The following is a 17,797-nucleotide window of genomic DNA, read 5'->3' as shown; positions in this document are numbered from 1 at the left end:
AATAAAAAGACTTTATGCTAAATTGGGAAAAGAAAACTTAAGGAAGTCAATTAAGACACTAAAAGACAAAATTTTTTTTGCATGCCTTTCAGGACCCTTAATAAGTAAGTAAAAATCATAGATTTAGAAACATATTTTCTTAGGTATTTTAGATAGAATGTTCCTTTGAAGTCCCAGAGGCCACAATTTCCTTATATTAATACTGTGAACTTAAGTCTTCAGTTTTTGATAAGCAACTGGATCATATGGTAGACACATGATAGCATTCATTTGTTCCTCATTCCCTCACTGCCTTTGTCTAGGTGCTAGCACAATTTCCTCTGACCAGAGCAATACGTATCAGGAATTATATCAATTTTAAATACGTTCTTATGCCTCATGTTCTCTTACCTTTCTAATTGTGTCAACTTTATTTCTAAGACCAAAATGAGAAACTCACTCAAGAAAACAGAGAACTACAGTTACAGTATCTGGAACAAAAGCAACAACTTGATGACCTCAAACACCGCATGAAGTTTTACAACCAGGTGAACTATTTTCTTACTTTGGAAATAAACTCCAAATTTTTATCTCAGTATTTTATGCTTGGAGGAAACTGTAGTACAAAGCAAAAGACTTCAAATATATTACTTAATTTCTTAATTCATGGTTATTAGGCAGCTTACATTTCAGGAGGAGATTCTGAATAGTTGGAATGTCTCGTGTACTTAGTTTCTTAATTCATGGTATCAGGCAGCTTATGTTCCATGAGGATAATCTGCATAGTTGGAATGTCTCTTGTACTTTCCATTAATATCTCATTGTGAGCTTTTACTTACTCTATCTTTTGCAGGATAGTGATATTAATGCTGATGAATTGAGTGAAGCTCTCCTACTTATAAAGGTAACTTTCTGAACTTCACCATGAATTTCATGTCTACATATAACTGTTTCAGCATAATGATGACCCTTGTCTGTAACCCTTATACTCAGAGAATGAATTATTCAGGAAAGTGGTCAGGTGACATTTAGTTATAGCATATACATATTTCATAATGACATCAAAATTACATTAAAATAGACCTCAAAAACTCTTATTTAAAGCACCTTCTCCAACTGTAACAAACATTTCACTTTTATACACCTCGCTATAAAACTAATCAGTAATTTTCTGTCCTAAGAGATCTTGGTATATACCCTATTATCTTAAATAAAATATTGAATTATAAATATTACCAGAAGATATTTTTCAGGTCTAGGATATTCTGTTATTTATAAGAAGACATGAGAAAATACATTTTCCCTTTAGATCAACACAGTGTAGCTTTTAATCAATTGAAGAAATAGAAATGTACATGATTCTTCTTTATGTCATGAAGTAATAAACTGTTTTTTGAATTCTCTGTAATTGTTCCAAATGTCTATCCAAATATATTCTCTGTATCAGGATTTTTTAATTCCTGATGGAAAATGGAAATATATCTGTTTTCAATTAATGATTTGTTCCTTGCTATATCTATATTAATTCACATGATTACATTTTAGAAACTCTTATTTCAATAATAAAACATGTTTTTGTTTTAGGCTGAAAAATCACAAAAAAATGGAGACCTTTCCTTCTTAGAGAAAGTAGACAATAAAATTAACAAAGATCTAGAACGCTCCATGAAAGAGCTACAAGCAACTCACGCAGAAACAGTACAAGAACTTGAAAAGACACGAAACATGCTAATTATGCAACATAAAATTAATAAAGATTATCAGGTAATGTGCTGCACTAAGTCGGGAGAATAGGCTTCTATGATACTCTCCTGGTGATTTACTTTCCAAAGTAGTATTATGTATTATCATCTGTCATAATCTCTTATCGTGCATTACCCACATGCCTGGAATTTGACCTTGTAACTAGGTTCTTGGAGTAAATAGCTTAAAAACAAATAATTTTTTTAAAGTCCTGGTTTTAGAGAAGAAATAGCAGCAATGAATTCACCTTTGCTGGTACTAGCACTTTCTGTAAATGGATTGCAGTTATCCTACACAACCACATGTTATTTTAGCCTTTAACAAACAGGAAAATCACCTCCATGAAAAGGCATCTGGGGTTTTGTTAATTTTACTTCTGATTTATGGACATCGCCAAGCACAATTTTCTAAGCTATAAGCTATTAGAGGTCAGAAAACCATGGTTTACAGTTCCTGATAGCCCCAGGATCAAGGAAATGCTTGAGTCATATTGCTTTAAAAAATGAAAATGGAACTAATCCTAAGTATTGAAACTTGTTATCTCTTATTTTTTAGATGGAAGTTGAAGCAGTGACCCAGAAGATGGAAAATTTGCAGCAAGATTATGAACTCAAAGTGGAACAATATGTTCATCTTCTTGATACCAGAGCTGCACGCATCCAGAAACTAGAAGGTACAGTTCTTTGTCCACAGTACCTAGATGAATGGATTTTACAATAGTTGAAAATGTCATCCAAATCTACACTCACGATTTCTTTTTGCTCTATATTTTTCTGATTCATAGCTGTAATTAATAAATTCTCAGAATTTATGGAGTTTTATCAGAAAGATTGGTTTTTATCTGCTTCTTTCCTACTCAAGAATTTTTAGTAATTTTCTGTTGCTTTCCAGATTCAGTGCTGTAGGCAAGGTTTCAAAGTACTTTGTGACATTGTAGACCTAACTTTGTAGACCCTGTTTCTAATTTCTCTTCTAAACAAGCTATGTATCTCATCCAAACAAGTGCGGTTGCTCTTTGTCAGATTCACCTTTCTCAGTCCTACCATATGGTACCTTTGCTCCACCTGAGCCTCCTTTATGCCCAACATATACCCTTTTTACCCTGCTTTGAACTCTACCCAATTGCAATGCACGCCTGTGCCAAGAAGCTGGCTCTGATCATTCATCTACTTGAAATGTCCTTGCAGTGGTTTCCAGACTTTAACAAGTATGAAAATCACATGAGGAATTTGTTTCAAATGTAGCTTCCTAGGCCCTAGCCCTAGAGATCTGGGGGTCCATGATATTTGGAAATTACTCCGAGCAATTCAGATAGAGGTGCAGGGCTATACTTTGAAAAATACTATGTCAGTACTAACCATTTTTCCTCCTATGTACTCAAAAAATATTTGTGGGGATTATATTACGTAAGTGTTCTTTACCATTGGAGTTTTGCATATTCCCTGTGACTGCAATATAAACTCTATGATGCTAAGTACTTTGTCTTTCAAGTCCCCTGACATACAATGTTTAATTCAAATGATTGATGCCAGCAGTAATTTTACACTCTTAAAAATTACTGAGGATCCCAAAGGCCTCCTTGCTTATATGGGTTATATTTATCATATTAAGAATTAAAAGAGAAATTTGAAAATATTTATTTTATGTCATGCGAAATTAATAAACCTGTTATATGTTAACATAAGTTACAGTATTTATTTTTTAAAAGCTGTATTTTCCATACCAAAAAATAGTGAGAAGAGTGACATTGTTTTAAATTGTTTTACCTTTTTTTTAATTGTTTGACGTTTTTGCAAACTTTTTGGTGTATACCTCAATAGAAAACAGCTGGGTTTTTAGACCTGCTTCTGCATTCAATCTGTTATGATATCACACAATATGTAGCCTGGGGAACTCCATTAAACATTTAACTTGTGAAAGAATAAGAACGAAAAAGGCAAGTGACATGTCAGTAGTATTTTAGAAATAGTTTTGACCTCACTAACCTTCAAAGCAGTTGCAGGAACCCTCGGGGTTCCCAGACTACACTTTGAGAACCATGGCTCTAAGTAGAAAGGTTCAATAAATATCTTTATCTGCCTGAACAGAGTTTTCCAAAAGAGCAGTATTTACCTTTTATTTCAAGTAGTACTCAATAAAAATTTGCTTAATAGAATTTTCCTAAATAACAAGGAAGTCACATAGTTTGGGATTTTCATTCCTATTAGTGTTACTAAATCTTCACCAATATAATTCATCTGTCCCTTAAATTCATTTATTCATTCCTTAAACATGCTCAGGTTCTTAATGCCTCCTGAGCAAAGTGCTAGGCAGGGAGGATCCAAATAGGAAAAAAAGCTCAGGTACCACCCTTAAGGAACTTAGATAAAATGGAGCACATAGGACAGGGGCACCTAGGTGGCTCAGTCCATTAAGCGTCTGACTTTGGCTGAGTTGTGATCTTATAAGGTCATGGGGTCACCCTGCATTGTCATGTGTGTCCTCCCTTCCCCATTCCGCCCCACCCCTGGACTTCAGGCTCAGCAAGGAATCTGCTTCTCCCTCTCCCTCTGCTCCTCCCCCTGCTCCTGCTCTGCTGTCTTGAATAAATAAATAAAATATTTTTTTTCAAAAAAGATGGAGCACATAAATGGACAGTTATACTTGACCATGAAGAGTGTGAAGCTAGGAAAATGCAGAACATAACAAGGAAACACTAAGGAGAGAATGCCTATTTAAACCTGAAGATTCAGAGAGGACTCCGTAAAGTAGGTTTGAAATCTTTAAAGATGACAGAATTCGCCACTAAGTAAAAGCAGTGAAAGGCATTCCAGACAGTAGAGGATGCAGTGCTTTTCATTTGCAAATCTGCACGCATACCCCTGTAGTTGGAACTCATGATTAGTAAAGGAAGGAAAATCTCTCCAGGTGAGGCTGGAAAGAGCCAAATCATGAAGCCGGCCCCTGAAGAGTTTGAGACTTAATAACCTAAAAAAACCACTAAACAATTTTTAAAGTAGGTAGTAATATACCCAGAATTGTATTTTGGAGATTATGCTGTAGTTATTAGAAAGGGTGAATAAGATTTGAAGGAAGGAAGCACTTTGGGTTCCATAATAATCTGAGTAGCAAACACTGGGAATGTAGGTAAGATGGCATTAGTAGACAGAGAATGGACAGGGACAAACTTGGAAAGATTAAAGAGACAATGTTGAATAGTAGTGACCCTATGAAGGTTGGGACAGTAAAAAGAAAGAAAAACTAGAACAATTCTGTGGCAACAAGTTTAGGCAACTGGTTGAATGGTAACACTGGTGCTTGAGATTCAGAGTACAGAAATAACTGGAAGAGAATACTCTACAGTAGCTATATTCTATTTTGGATAAATAGTTTGCTGTAGCTGGGTCGCTCATAGGCAGAGGGCCCAGCAAACCATGAGATGTATGGGTCTGGAATTCAGGAAATAGATCTGAATTAAAAATAGAAAGAGGAGAGTCTTTTCATATTGCTAGTAGCAGAAGTCACAAAAGATGGAGATCATCCATGAGAATATGAGGGCTAAGAGGATAAAAACAGGACCCCCAGCAAACTATGAGAAAAAGAGAAACCCTTAGAAAAGAACAAGAGAGGTAGAAGGAGAAGCAGGGCAGACGATGACATGGAAACCAAGGTAGGATAGGGGTTCATAAAAGGGAAAGTGACCATCATTGTCGAGGAAGCAAAGAAATATAAAGTGACACAAGAACCTAAGTCTGTTCCATCTAGCAATTAATTCGTTAATGATAACCTTTCCTGGAGCAGTTTCATGAGAAAAGTAAGGCAGATACTTTTTTGCAGGAAGTTGAAAAGTGTCTGTTAGATGAGGAGTTGTAGATACGAAAAAGTATTTTACTTTTTCCATAAATTTAGATGTAACATGGGGATAAAATGTGTATCTAGAAAGAGATATATCTGTTTAAAAAGCAGCTTTATAGAAGTATAATTAACATACTTTAAACTGCATATATTTAAGGCATACAGTTTGAGGAGTTTGGGCCCATGGATACACTGTGAAACCATCACCACAATCAAGACAGTAAACATATCCATCACCCCCAAAGTAGAAAAGTATATATTTCCATAAGCTGAAGGGAAGGAGTCAGTGGAAAGAGAAATTGACTTTAAAGGAGAGAATATAATAAAGCAGAAGCAGAGGAATAGGGGGAATCCAAATATTTACCTCAGCTGTTCATTCAAAAGCCTTTTTTTTCTTTTTCCTTTCCCCTGGTATAGGCTGTATTATAACTTACATTATAATGTTGTTGTTAATAAGTGATGTCAAAACAAAGGATGAATTTTTATAGAATACAGTATTACTCACAGAAAAACAGTGTAGTCATAGAATTTAAGATTGAGACTCTTCACCAAAGCACTTAGACTTCCTACCACTTCAAAAGCCAGTTTGTATCTTCATATGTCAATATTTAAAAATATCTAAACTGTGTGTCTTCTCTTGCAGCCCAATTAAAGGATATTGCCTATGGCACCAAGCAGTATAAATTTAAACCAGAAATCACACCAGATGACTCTGTTGATGAATTTGATGAAACCATTCACTTAGAACGAGGCGAAAACCTACTTGAAATCCATATCAACAAAGTAACCTTTTCTTCTGAAGTTTTACAGGCATCTGGAGATAAAGAGCCTATCACTTTCTGTACCTATGCTTTCTATGATTTTGAGCTACAGACAACTCCCATAGTGCAAGGCCTTCACCCAGAATATAACTTCACTTCTCAATATCTCGTTCATGTTAATGACTTATTTTTACAATATATTCAGAAGAACACTATCACTCTTGAGGTCCACCAAGCTTACAGCACAGATTACGAAACAATTGCAGCAGGTCAGTTGAGATTCCATGAAATTCTAGAAAAAAGTGGTCGAATATTTTGCACAGCAAGTTTGGTTGGTAAGTACAATCTTATAAGCTTTGGATATTTGAATCACTAATTTGATTTGTATATTAATATGGTATTCTACATTACTGTTTTTTCTTATGGATTCAAGATGCCTTGAGGGTAGGACGGTGTCCTCTAAGTAATCTGCCTACAGTTGATTGGACTATCCTAAATGTCATTAATGATGTCAGTGCAATGGCAATTAATTTTTCACAAGTTTATAAGTGCACAGATTTATTTACCATATAATACCCTTTTTTGATTAAATATTAGTTGTAGTCATTTATCCGAGTTTAAGAGCTTATGTTAATCACCATCACTAGACATTGGAAATACAGTGGTCAGTGCTAAGTAAGACAGAACCCCCGCCATCATGGAGCTTATCTTCTAGAGGGGAAGACAGGCCATAAAACAAATTTGTATCTCATCAGATGAAGAAAAATGAACAAGCTAACAAAGATGGAAGGTTGCTAATTCAGATAAGAGCTTCCTTGATAGGTGAACTGAGTAAAGATCCATGACGTCCAGGGGAAGAATGTTTCATGAAGAGGAAACAGCAAGTACCAAGATAGAGAGACAAAGATGACATGTTGGAGGAACAGCAGGAAGGCCAATGGTTAAAGCAGAAATGTGATGCAAAAGAAGGATGAGTACACAAAGTCAGCCTAAGAAAGGCAAATACCATATGATTTCACTCATATGTGGAATTTAAGAAACAAACGAGCAAAGGAAAAAAAAAAAAGAGGAGGAGTGGCAAACCTAGAAACAGACTCTTAACTCTAGAGAATAAACTGCCTATTACCAGCAGGGAGGTGGGTGGGAGACGGGGAAATAGGTGATGGGGATGAAGGAGCACCTTGATGTATAGAAGTGCTGAATCACCAAAGTGTACACCTGAAATTAATATTACACTGTATGTTAACTAACTGGAATTTAAATAAAAGCTTTTTTTAAAAAAGTACACTTTAAAAAACAAAAGCAAAAAAAAAAAAAAAAAAAAAAACAGTAGAAGGACCAGATCATGCTCTAGAAACTTGTAGGTCCTGATGAGGCAAATGGATTTTTTTTTTTCTCTGAGTAATTAAATTTTTTATTTATTTATTTATTTTTTTTTTATTTATGATAGTCACAGAGAGAGAGAGAGAGAGAGAGAGAGAGGCAGAGACACAGGCAGAGGGAGAAGCAGGCTCCATGCACTGGGAGCCTGATGTGGGATTCGATCCCGGGTCTCCAGGATCGCGCCCTGGGCCAAAGGCAGGCACCAAACCGCTGCGCCACCCAGGGATCCCTCTCTGAGTAATTAAAGTCACTGGAGAGTTTTGAGGAAGAGAGTGACATGATCACACGTAGGTTTTAGGAAAACCACCCTGGGTGCTGGGGGAAGAATAGTCTCTCGGGGCCAAAAGGGAAAATTAGGACCATTTTCAGGCTCTTGCATTAATTTGTGGAAAGATGATGATGGCTCAGATTAAAATGGTAATGAGAACAGTGACAAGAAGCAGTTTTTTTCAGTTGATGTTTGATTAACTTCAAGATTTGCTTATCAACCAGATGGAGAGTAATGAGGAAAATGGAGGGGGCAAGAATTTCTGGCATGCAGGATAAGGAGAATGGGGAAGCCATTTATTGAGTTAGGCCTGGGAAAGGAACAAATCTGAGAAAGAAAATCGATTTTGTTTGAACAACTTAAGACTGTCTTGTTGGGACAGCCAAATAGAGATGGCACGCTTGCCATTGGATACACCTCCCCAAAGGTCAGGGATAAACAAATGAAAAGGAAAGTCATTACCGTATGGAATATGTTTTAAGGCTTTGGCCTCTGTAATCTCACATAGAGGCTGAACGTACACAATGCAGAGAGAGTGGCCAAGGATTGAGCCTTGGAAAACCGCACAATGTAGAGTTTAGGAAGAAGAGACACCAGCAAAGGAAACTAAAGAGTGGCCAGTGATTTAGAAGGCAAACTAAAGAGCAAACAGTATCCTAGAGGCCAAGCCAAGAAACCATTTCAAGAAGAAAAGAGGGTGATTTAGCTTCTGGGGAGGGATTTTATTTGATTGATTGATTGATTGATCACAGGGGTAACACATATTTACATGATTCAAAAATCATAAAGTGTAAAAGCTTATACCATAAAATATCTCTCTCTCCCACTTCTGTCCCTCAACTACCTTGGACCCCCTCACCAAAGCTATGAATTCTTCCAAAGAAATTTTAAGCATGTACAAGCAAATTATGTGTATCCATTAATATTCTGGTTTTAGGACTTTTTTAAAAAAAAGATGGTAGATAGAATCATGTTTGTTGATGATCCATTAGTGAGAAAGTAAATAATGAAGTAGAAGAGAATGGGGAAAATAGTTTTAATAATATACTATGCTCAGGAAAGCTTAAGTATAGAATATCCTCTATTCAACAAATATTGAGTACCCATTGTATACTAGTCACATTGGTAGGAATATATCAGTGGAAACCACAGCCCTTGGCCTCAAGAAACTTGGAGTGTGGGTGGAGAAATCTGCTGGTGAATAGACAGTTAAGTGAAAGGAGTCAGTGTCCTAATGAGAGGACAAATCTTTCCCCTCTTTGAAGGAAGCAGAGAGCTTTTAAGTCCCCCAGAAACTGTAGGAAATCTTCACGGAGGAAGAGAGATGAATAGCTGCCCGAGTTGAAAAGAGTAGTGAGAGTGTACAAGGGCAAACATCATGCAAGCATGTATTACATCTGAAATATATTTGGCATAGCTATGGCATTTGTCCCTGTACTTGTGGCACAGTAGAGAAGTGGGAAGGTGCCAAAGATTTCTTGAAAGCTGAATTATAATGTGGAATTTTATATTTAAAATTTTGAGATTTTATATTGTATCTGTCAGTCTACATGGAGTACAACTTGTTAAAAACAAGCTACTGTAGCATCAAAAAGAATCTGTGGAGTATGTAATACAGTGTTTAGGGTTTTTTTCTTTATATTTTGGAAGGATTTAAATAGTTTGAATTGGAATATCTCAAACATAATTTGACATTGCTCTTTAATAATACTTAACATACAATGAAACTCAACTTGCAGAAATAACTTTATTTTCTTCAGCTCTGTTCTTTGCCAATCACACATCATTTGTGCAAGTCATACATTATTTTACTCAGAATAAAATTTTAACAGTGAGTTATGCATTGATTTGAAGGAACTAAAGGAGACATCCCAAATTTTGGCATAGTGGAATACTGGTTCAGATTACGGATTCCCATGGATCAAGCAATTCGACTTTATCGAGAACGAGCAAAGGCTTTGGGATATATAACATCAAATCATAAGGGGCCAGAGCAAATGCAATGGGTGAGCTGGTTGGACTTTAAGACATTTTTATGATACAGAAATTTTATAATATGTCTTTTTATGTCATGCTTTAAACCAAAATCATTTTCTTTCACAGCCATCAAGTGACTCTTTTTAACTTCTTATTTCAAAATAATTATGACTTACAGGAAATACAAAAGCAGTACAGAGAAGTTCTATATACCCTTCACCCAGCTTCTCCCAATTGTAACATCTCACATAACTATACTACATTATCAAAACCAGGAAATGGACATTGGTACAATACTATTAACTAGACCATAGACCTTACTCAGATTTTATGTTTTTACTTGTGTGTGTGTATGTGCGTGTGTAGCATTAGTAGTTCTGTGCAGTTTTATCATGTATATATATTCATGTAACTGCCACCACAAGCAAGATACAGAATTGTTCCATCACTAGAAAGGAACTCCCTTGTGCTTCCCATGGTACTTTCAAAAAATAGAATTGCAGTACTGTGAATTGGAAGTTTAAATGCAGTTCCTCAGAGCAGCATTTCCCTGTGTTTCATTAGAGTCATAATGGCCTTACTTCCAAAAGAATTCCACAATACAATGAATGCAGAAAGCACTAAAGTGAGCCAAATTAAATAGGGTCCTTGACTTTCATGTTTAACAAGAATCCCAAGAGGAAAGCTTCAAGTACACACTTGAGTTGAGTAACAAAGGGATAAAATATAGTTGAAACATTTTGGAATGTTTGCTTGAGTCATAATTATCTTTTTTCTTTTGGATTACTGTCACTGCTATCCATGTGGCTGGGCCCCCAGGGGCCAGATTTATGTCCAGTGGTCCTATTTTTCCCACTCTATACTCAATTATGAGTAATGATTCAGGGGTATCCACCTGACCCCAGTTAAGCCAATCGGATTCCACTTTCAAGAGAAAACAAGACTCTCCATGCTTGGAACATGTGAAATTGAGAGCTTTGGGCCAGCCATCTTCTACCGTATTAACCAGCAAAGGAAAGAAAATGGGTCTAGAGAAAGGGAATAATGAGCAAGCATACAGAGAAAAATGGACACCAGATCAAGGGTAAATTCTGGTAGTTTTCTAGACCTCCTACCTTCCTAAGACCCACCACATTTCTGCTGTGCAATTCCATGAAATAACCATATGGACTTACATTAAAGTCTCATTTTGTTGTATTTGCTAGAAGGAACTAGTTTCTATAATTTTCAATTAAAGAACCGTGACTAATATAACACTGATTCCTGAACTTAGAATGACACCTGTTTCCTAGAGATCATCTCTCTGGACTAGTATTCTTTAGGACATACTATGGGAAATGCTGTAATGGAAAAGAGAATTAAAAATAGACACGGCTATTTATTTAGTTTTGTAGTTTGTTTTTAGATTCCCATTTTCTGCCTTGGGTGAGTCGTTTGTTGGAAATCCAGTTTTTGTGGGTAGATTTGGAGTGAGAACCACAGGGGGTATTTTTTAAAATCATCCCACTCTGCATTCTATAGCTGAATACAAACCAGCCCCAGGACAGCAGTATTGGAATTCCCTTCTCAGTTTTCTCCTCTCCATACCACCAGATGTCTCTACTGAGGACATTATGAGTTTGGTTCTATTTTGCCTTCTCCAGTAAACATGCTGGAGTCAGAGGTTCCAGATGCTCAATCCAAATTTAGAAATACAGTGAAAGAGGAGCCCCCTTTGTAGAAAGTAGAGAATTCTCCAACACTAAACACGGAGCTGGAACACTAACGTTTCTTTATGCTAGGTCATCAGCTATGGTGAGCTTAACAAGTTAGTTACTGCAATCGTTTGCTAAAATGCTTATGCACTGGCACCTGAACAAAAGTTTCATATGGAGTTGTACAGTAGCTTCTACCTCTGCCTAATACCTTTCACTCATCTTTCTTCTGAAATGTCCTCCCAATCCAACTTTTTATGCCCTCCGATGTTTATCTCTGACCTTGTTCTCTTGTCCTTATAGCAGTTGAGCTTCAGTTTACTGGCTAATTTTAGGCTCATGTTTGCTTCCCCATACACCAAGGGTTGAAGATGAGGGCCAACTCAAATATAACGAAACAATCTCTGTGGGTGGACTCCATCAAATTCATGGGATTCTTATATAGGAGTGAGATACGGTCACAATAGCTGGAGTGGTTGAAGAATTAGCTCTTAATAAATTTGTGAACTAGAAAACATTTGTCTTTGGACCCATCTGTTCACTTTATTCATTAGCTATTAAATAGAATTAAAGAATTAAAGGTTTTAACAGTAGTCTCTACATGTATGTTCAGGCATCTATGTTTATTGCTAATAGCTTAAGATCACCCATTCACCTATGTTCTAGGGAGTATTGCTTTTGACTGAGGATCAGGTCTTTTACTGAGAAATTCACTATGAAGTATAAATATGCAACTTTTTGTCCATTTACAAAATTATTTTGTTTGGAATTTGGCAGCTGCTATTTATCTTCTCATTGTATTATTACTATAATATAAATATGTATTTTTTTTCCAGTCAAGTCAGCAAGCACCCAAAACTGCCCAGCTCAGTTCTACTGATTCCACAGATGGCAGCTTAAATGAACTTCATATTACAGTAAGGTGTTGCAACAACCTGCAGTCCCGAGGAAACCACCTTCAGCCACACCCATATGTTGTATACAAGTTTTTTGATTTTGCAGACCATGATACAGCCATCATTCCCAGTAGCAATGATCCACAATTTGAGGATCATATGTGTTTCCCAGTGCCAATGAATATGGATTTGGATCGATACCTTAAGTCAGAGTCTCTGAGTTTTTATGTGTTTGATGATAGTGATACTCAAGAGAATATTTACATAGGAAAAGTCAATGTGCCTCTGATTTCATTGGCACATGACAGGTGTATCTCAGGTAAGCATATTTCTTGAATCTGAAATTATAAAAACAAACCTAAATTATATTTCAGTTACAGATATGATTAACCTTCCTAATGTTCTCAGATAATCTTAAACTTTGGGCCTATAGTTTTTTTTTTCTAGTTATTTTCTTAGTAGTTCTACAGATTACCAATATGTATCTTATGTGTATTTTAGACATATCAGTCTAAAATTAATACTAACAACTCTATCAAAATATAGAAAGTCTACCCCAATATAATTCCATTTCCTCCCCTCTTCTTTGTGCTATTACTGTTCTATATTTGTATAAAGAATATCTATATATGTTATAAACTCAACAATGCTATAATTATTCCTTTATATAATTTTTTGTCTTTTAAAGAAATCAGGAGGAGGGAGAATATAGACCTTAACGTTAACTTATGTGTTTACCATTTTTGGTATTCTTTCTTCCCTCCCTCCCCCTCTCCCATTTCTGGTATTCTTTATTTCTTCCTATGGATTTGCGTTTCTGTCTGGCATTATTTCTATACTCCAATATAACTCCACTGCCTCTTTCTCCTTTGTGCTATTATTAACATATACTTTTTATCTTTATGTAAGCTCAACAATATAATTTTGCTATTACTGTTTTATGCAATTATCTTTTAAATCAGTTAAGAAATGACAAAAAAAAACATATTTACACTGTCTTTCATAATTACCTATGTGATTATTTGTGTTGGTCTCTATTCCTTTATGTTGATTTGAGTTACCATCTGGTATCACTTCCTTATAACCTAGAGAACTTCCTTTAATATGTCTTGTAATTCAGGTCTGCTGGTAATGACTTCTCTCAATTTTTATCTAGGAATGTCTTTATTTTGCTTTTATTTTTTAAAGGATAGTCTTACCAGGTATAATATTCTTAGTCATCAGTTATTTTTTTCTTTTGCACTTTGGGTACATCAGGTAACTAATTTCTGGCATGCATTGTTTCTAATGAGAAATCAGCTCTTAATATGATTCCCTTGTACTTGATACTGTCTTCAAGATTTTCGTGTGTGTGTGTGTGTGCGCGTGTGTGTGTGTGTCTTTAAACAGACCGTGAGGTGTATAGGTTTGGATCCCACTGTGTTTATCCTACTTGGAATTTGTTGAGCTTCTTTATGTGTAAGGTAATGTTATGTACAAAATTTAGGGAGTTTTGTGCTGTTATTTCTTTTGTTCTTTTCATCCCTTTCCCTCTTGAATTCCCATTGCATGTATATCTGTGGTGTCCCACAGATCTCTGAAGCTCTATTCATTTTTTTCCATGTTTTCTCTGCATATTGGATAATCTCTACTGGTCAGTATTCAAGTTCACTGATTCATTCTGCTAGCTCAAATCTCCTATTGAGCCCCCCCTAAAGAATTTCTTTGTTTTCGTAATTGTAATTTCAATTCCAGAATTTCTATTTAGTTCTTTTCTATAAAATTTCTCTTTATTATATTCTGTTTTATAAGCCATTGTCATCAGATTTTCCTTTAATTCTTTAAATATCATTTATTTAAATTATTTGAACATATTTATAATAGCTGTTCTGATGTTTTTGTCTGCTGAGTGTAACACCAAGAAGGCGTCTATTGAAGTGTAACACTTCTAGAAGGCGTCTATTGATGGCCTTTTTTCCTATATAGGCAGCATACACTCCTGTTTTTCCACATGTGCCGTGATTTTTTGTTATTGTTTAAAACTGGACATTTAGGATACTATATTATAGAAACTCTAGATTTCAACCCTCCCCTACTCCACAGGGTGCTTCTCTTGCTGTTTTTGCTTGGTAACTTGCCTGAACTAATTCTGTATCTTCCACTCACTGATGTCTCTGCTAAGTTTTTATTTATCATTGATTGGTCATAGGTTGTACTTAATACCTTGAGCTGATAGGCTTCCACCCTTTGTGGGTTAGTGTACTTGTTGGGTAATTGTTTTTCAAAGTTCAGGCAGTCTGCAAGTCTCATGGTCAGCCAGGGAAGTAACTTAATAGAGTCTGTTCTGACTTTTAATAGAGTCTGTTGTTACTGAGTTTCTTTTTTCTTTTTTTTAAGATTTTATTTATTCATGAGAGACACAGAGAGACACAGAGAGAGAGAAAGAGGCAGAGAGGCAGAGACACAGGCAGAGGGAGAAGCAGGCTACTTGCAGGGAGCCTGATGCGGAACTTGATCCCGGGATTCCAGGATCACGCCCTGGGCTGAAGGCAGGCGCTAAACCGCTGAGCCACCCAGGGATCCCCATTACTGAGTTTCTGTAGATTCTCATCAATATGTTCTCAATTTGTTATATACCTTTTTTTAATTTCCAGAGCCCTTGAATGGTTGTTTTTGATCATTTTGTCCAGTTTTATCTTGTCATTCTTTTTATGGGAAGGATTTACTGAGTTCTTCATTCTGGAAGTGCCACCCATGCCTATAATAGAAGTTTATCAACTCCTTATGTTCTATCTATATTCTTTTGTTCTAAAGTCTAGAGTTGTTTTGTGGCTCTTTCCCAGCCAGCCATTAAAAGATGTGTCAAACATTTGAGGACCACGTAAAGGATACTACTCCTAAACAACCATTATACTTGAAATATAGATTTGCTTTCTTCAAGTCTGGAATTTTTCATACTGAAAAATTTAGTGCGATGACTAAAATTTGTGACTCTATTACAGTTACAAGCTAGGTGATACTCTTTATTGCCATTTTGGGCATTTTGTTTATTTTCTAGACTTTTTTGTTTTTTGCTGTGCTACTATTAATTTGGAGTAATTTAACAAATCCCAGTGAAATATGTTAAAATTATGATAAAATCATATGGTAATATGAAGACTTCCTTAGATACATAAATTATTTTAAATTGTGAGGTTTTAATATATTTTTCTATAGAGACAAGTCTTTTGCAAGAATATTTAAGGCAAAAGAAGGTTGATACTTGAGCTATAACCCAAATAATGTCTTAGAGGAAGGCTAAAAGTTCTGAGTAATCTCTGAATTTAATTTCAGTGAATTAAAATATTTATAAGTTAATTTTCTCATCTTGGAATCAATATTATCAGTGAGGCTTCAAGTTCTGAAAGCAATGTGCTTCAGAGATGAACCTATCATAGATTATTTTGTCTTTATTCTCTAAGCCATTTGAGGTGTGAGTAAAAACCAAAATTATTTTTAAAGTTGTAGGTAGTTCTCTTTGTTCTTCTTTAATTCTTATGGTAATACTCTGACATTAATTAAAATTATTTTTGTAACTTGACAGGAATGTTTGAGTTAACAGATCATAAAAAGCATCCTGCAGGAACCATTCATGTTATATTGAAATGGAAATTTGCTTACCTTCCACCAAGTGGATCTATGACAACTAAAGACTTAGGAAATTTTATACGCCAAGAAGAGTCAGAAGTTGTTCAAAGAGCACCTCCAGCATCTTCTGTTAGCACATTAGTTGTTGTGAGTAGCAGTGACTTTGAATTTCCTATAGAACTTAAGAAATAGTATTTAAAAAAAGAAAAAAAAATAGCTGAAGTCTTATCTAAGTATATGTTCATGATACTCAGTTTGACATATTGATTTATCTTAGGCACCAACACCTAAACCAAGACAGCGTTTAACACCTGTAGATAAGAAAGTGTCTTTTGTGGATATCATACCACATCAGAGTTCTGTAAGTAGTAACCACTGAAAATAATGATTTTTTTCTCGCATACCAAATATTTTAAATCAATGATATAGGTGTAGTGTACTCTACCTGATTTCAAAGGAAACTAGTAAATAAAATACTTCTTTTTCCTTTAAATGTTGGCTTTGTAACTTGGCATTGTGTATAAATGTTAACTCTTAATAGTTTTTTATCTAAACCCTCCTATGACTCCATTTGTAACTCCAGCTACTGCTTTAATTCTCTGCCCCCATTTATTGGGGGGTGGGGGTAGCGGGGGGTGGGAAGAAACCTCTTCAGAAAGTCCTAATTATGTTTCCCTTTCTTCACACTGTTTCTTGAACTCATGCTAGTCAAAATTCATCCTCAGTTAAAACCACTCTTGCTAAGGTCACCAATACTTTGACTTTGCCATTTCCAGTAGTCAGTTTTCTGCCTCCCAGTAACATTCGACACAGTGGAATACTTGCTCCCTTTTTTTTTTTTACTTGCTCCCTCTTTACTTAGCTTCTGGAACACTGTATCTTTCTAGTTTCTCTCCAGCTTTACCAGTTATTCTTCTCACTGTCCTATACCAAATCTTCTATTGTGGAGTTGCCTCAGCAGTTTCACTGCAGACCTAGACTTCTACTCACTCTGTATCTACATTCAGAGGTCTTACCCAGTCTCATAGTGTTAAACATCTAGATACAATCTCTCTCATATTTATTACCTTCAGTCTTGATCTCAAATTCAAATTTATTTCCTTCCTGCTTATTTCATATGTCCTGGATGTGTAATAGGAATCTAAACTTAACATGTCAAAAACCAAATGTGACTTCACAGCCCTCTTACAAAATGTTTCTTTCATTGTTTCCCATTCTTAGTAAATGATTAATCATTCACCCAGTTTCACAGTCATGAAATTTTTAAGGCATTCCTTTGTCATTCTCTTTTTCACATCCTACAACCAGTTCATCCACCAGTTCATCCACCTGTCAGCTATACTTTCAAAACATACCCTGTATTCACATCATCTCCACTATCACCACTCAAGTCCCCATCATCTCTTTTGGACTTTAAAAATATATTTTTTTCCTTGTAATTGAGATATAACTCTTAAATAGTTAAAGGACACAAAACTTAAGCATAGAGCTCAATGAATTTTTACCTATGTACACACTTGTGTAACCACCATCCAGATTAATTTTTTTTTTCCTCAGGGCACCTGGGTGGCTCAGTCCATTAAGTGTCTGCCTTCAGCTCAGGTCATGATCTCAGGGTCCTGGGATTGAGCCCCACATCAGGCTCTCTGCTTAGCA

At 35.7% G+C, this 17,797-nt stretch overlaps 1 protein-coding gene across 7 annotated transcripts in view; it reads left to right on the top strand.

The window, feature by feature from the left end:
• Positions 1 to 17,797, top strand: part of RPGRIP1L (RPGRIP1 like) — a 94,123-nt gene that overhangs the window by 38,090 nt on the left and 38,236 nt on the right. For 5 of the 7 annotated variants that reach the window (XM_055332501.1, XM_055332497.1, XM_055332502.1 and 2 more), the window contains 9 exons: positions 421 to 527; positions 833 to 883; positions 1,564 to 1,743; positions 2,278 to 2,395; positions 6,200 to 6,652; positions 9,823 to 9,974; positions 12,476 to 12,854; positions 16,098 to 16,288; positions 16,419 to 16,502. In XM_055332501.1, the coding sequence (XP_055188476.1) occupies positions 421 to 527; positions 833 to 883; positions 1,564 to 1,743; positions 2,278 to 2,395; positions 6,200 to 6,652; positions 9,823 to 9,974; positions 12,476 to 12,854; positions 16,098 to 16,288; positions 16,419 to 16,502 (1,715 nt within the window). The remainder of the gene's footprint in view (positions 1 to 420; positions 528 to 832; positions 884 to 1,563; positions 1,744 to 2,277; positions 2,396 to 6,199; positions 6,653 to 9,822; positions 9,975 to 12,475; positions 12,855 to 16,097; positions 16,289 to 16,418; positions 16,503 to 17,797) is intronic. The other 2 variants (XM_055332500.1, XM_055332498.1) reach the window with 2 other exon arrangements.

Source organism: Nyctereutes procyonoides, unplaced genomic scaffold (assembly GCF_905146905.1).
Source record: "Nyctereutes procyonoides isolate TBG_1078 unplaced genomic scaffold, NYPRO_anot_genome, whole genome shotgun sequence".
NCBI lineage: Eukaryota > Metazoa > Chordata > Mammalia > Carnivora > Canidae > Nyctereutes > Nyctereutes procyonoides.
Note: the sequence above shows the minus strand (reverse complement) of the source record. Positions and strands in the feature narration are given on the sequence as shown.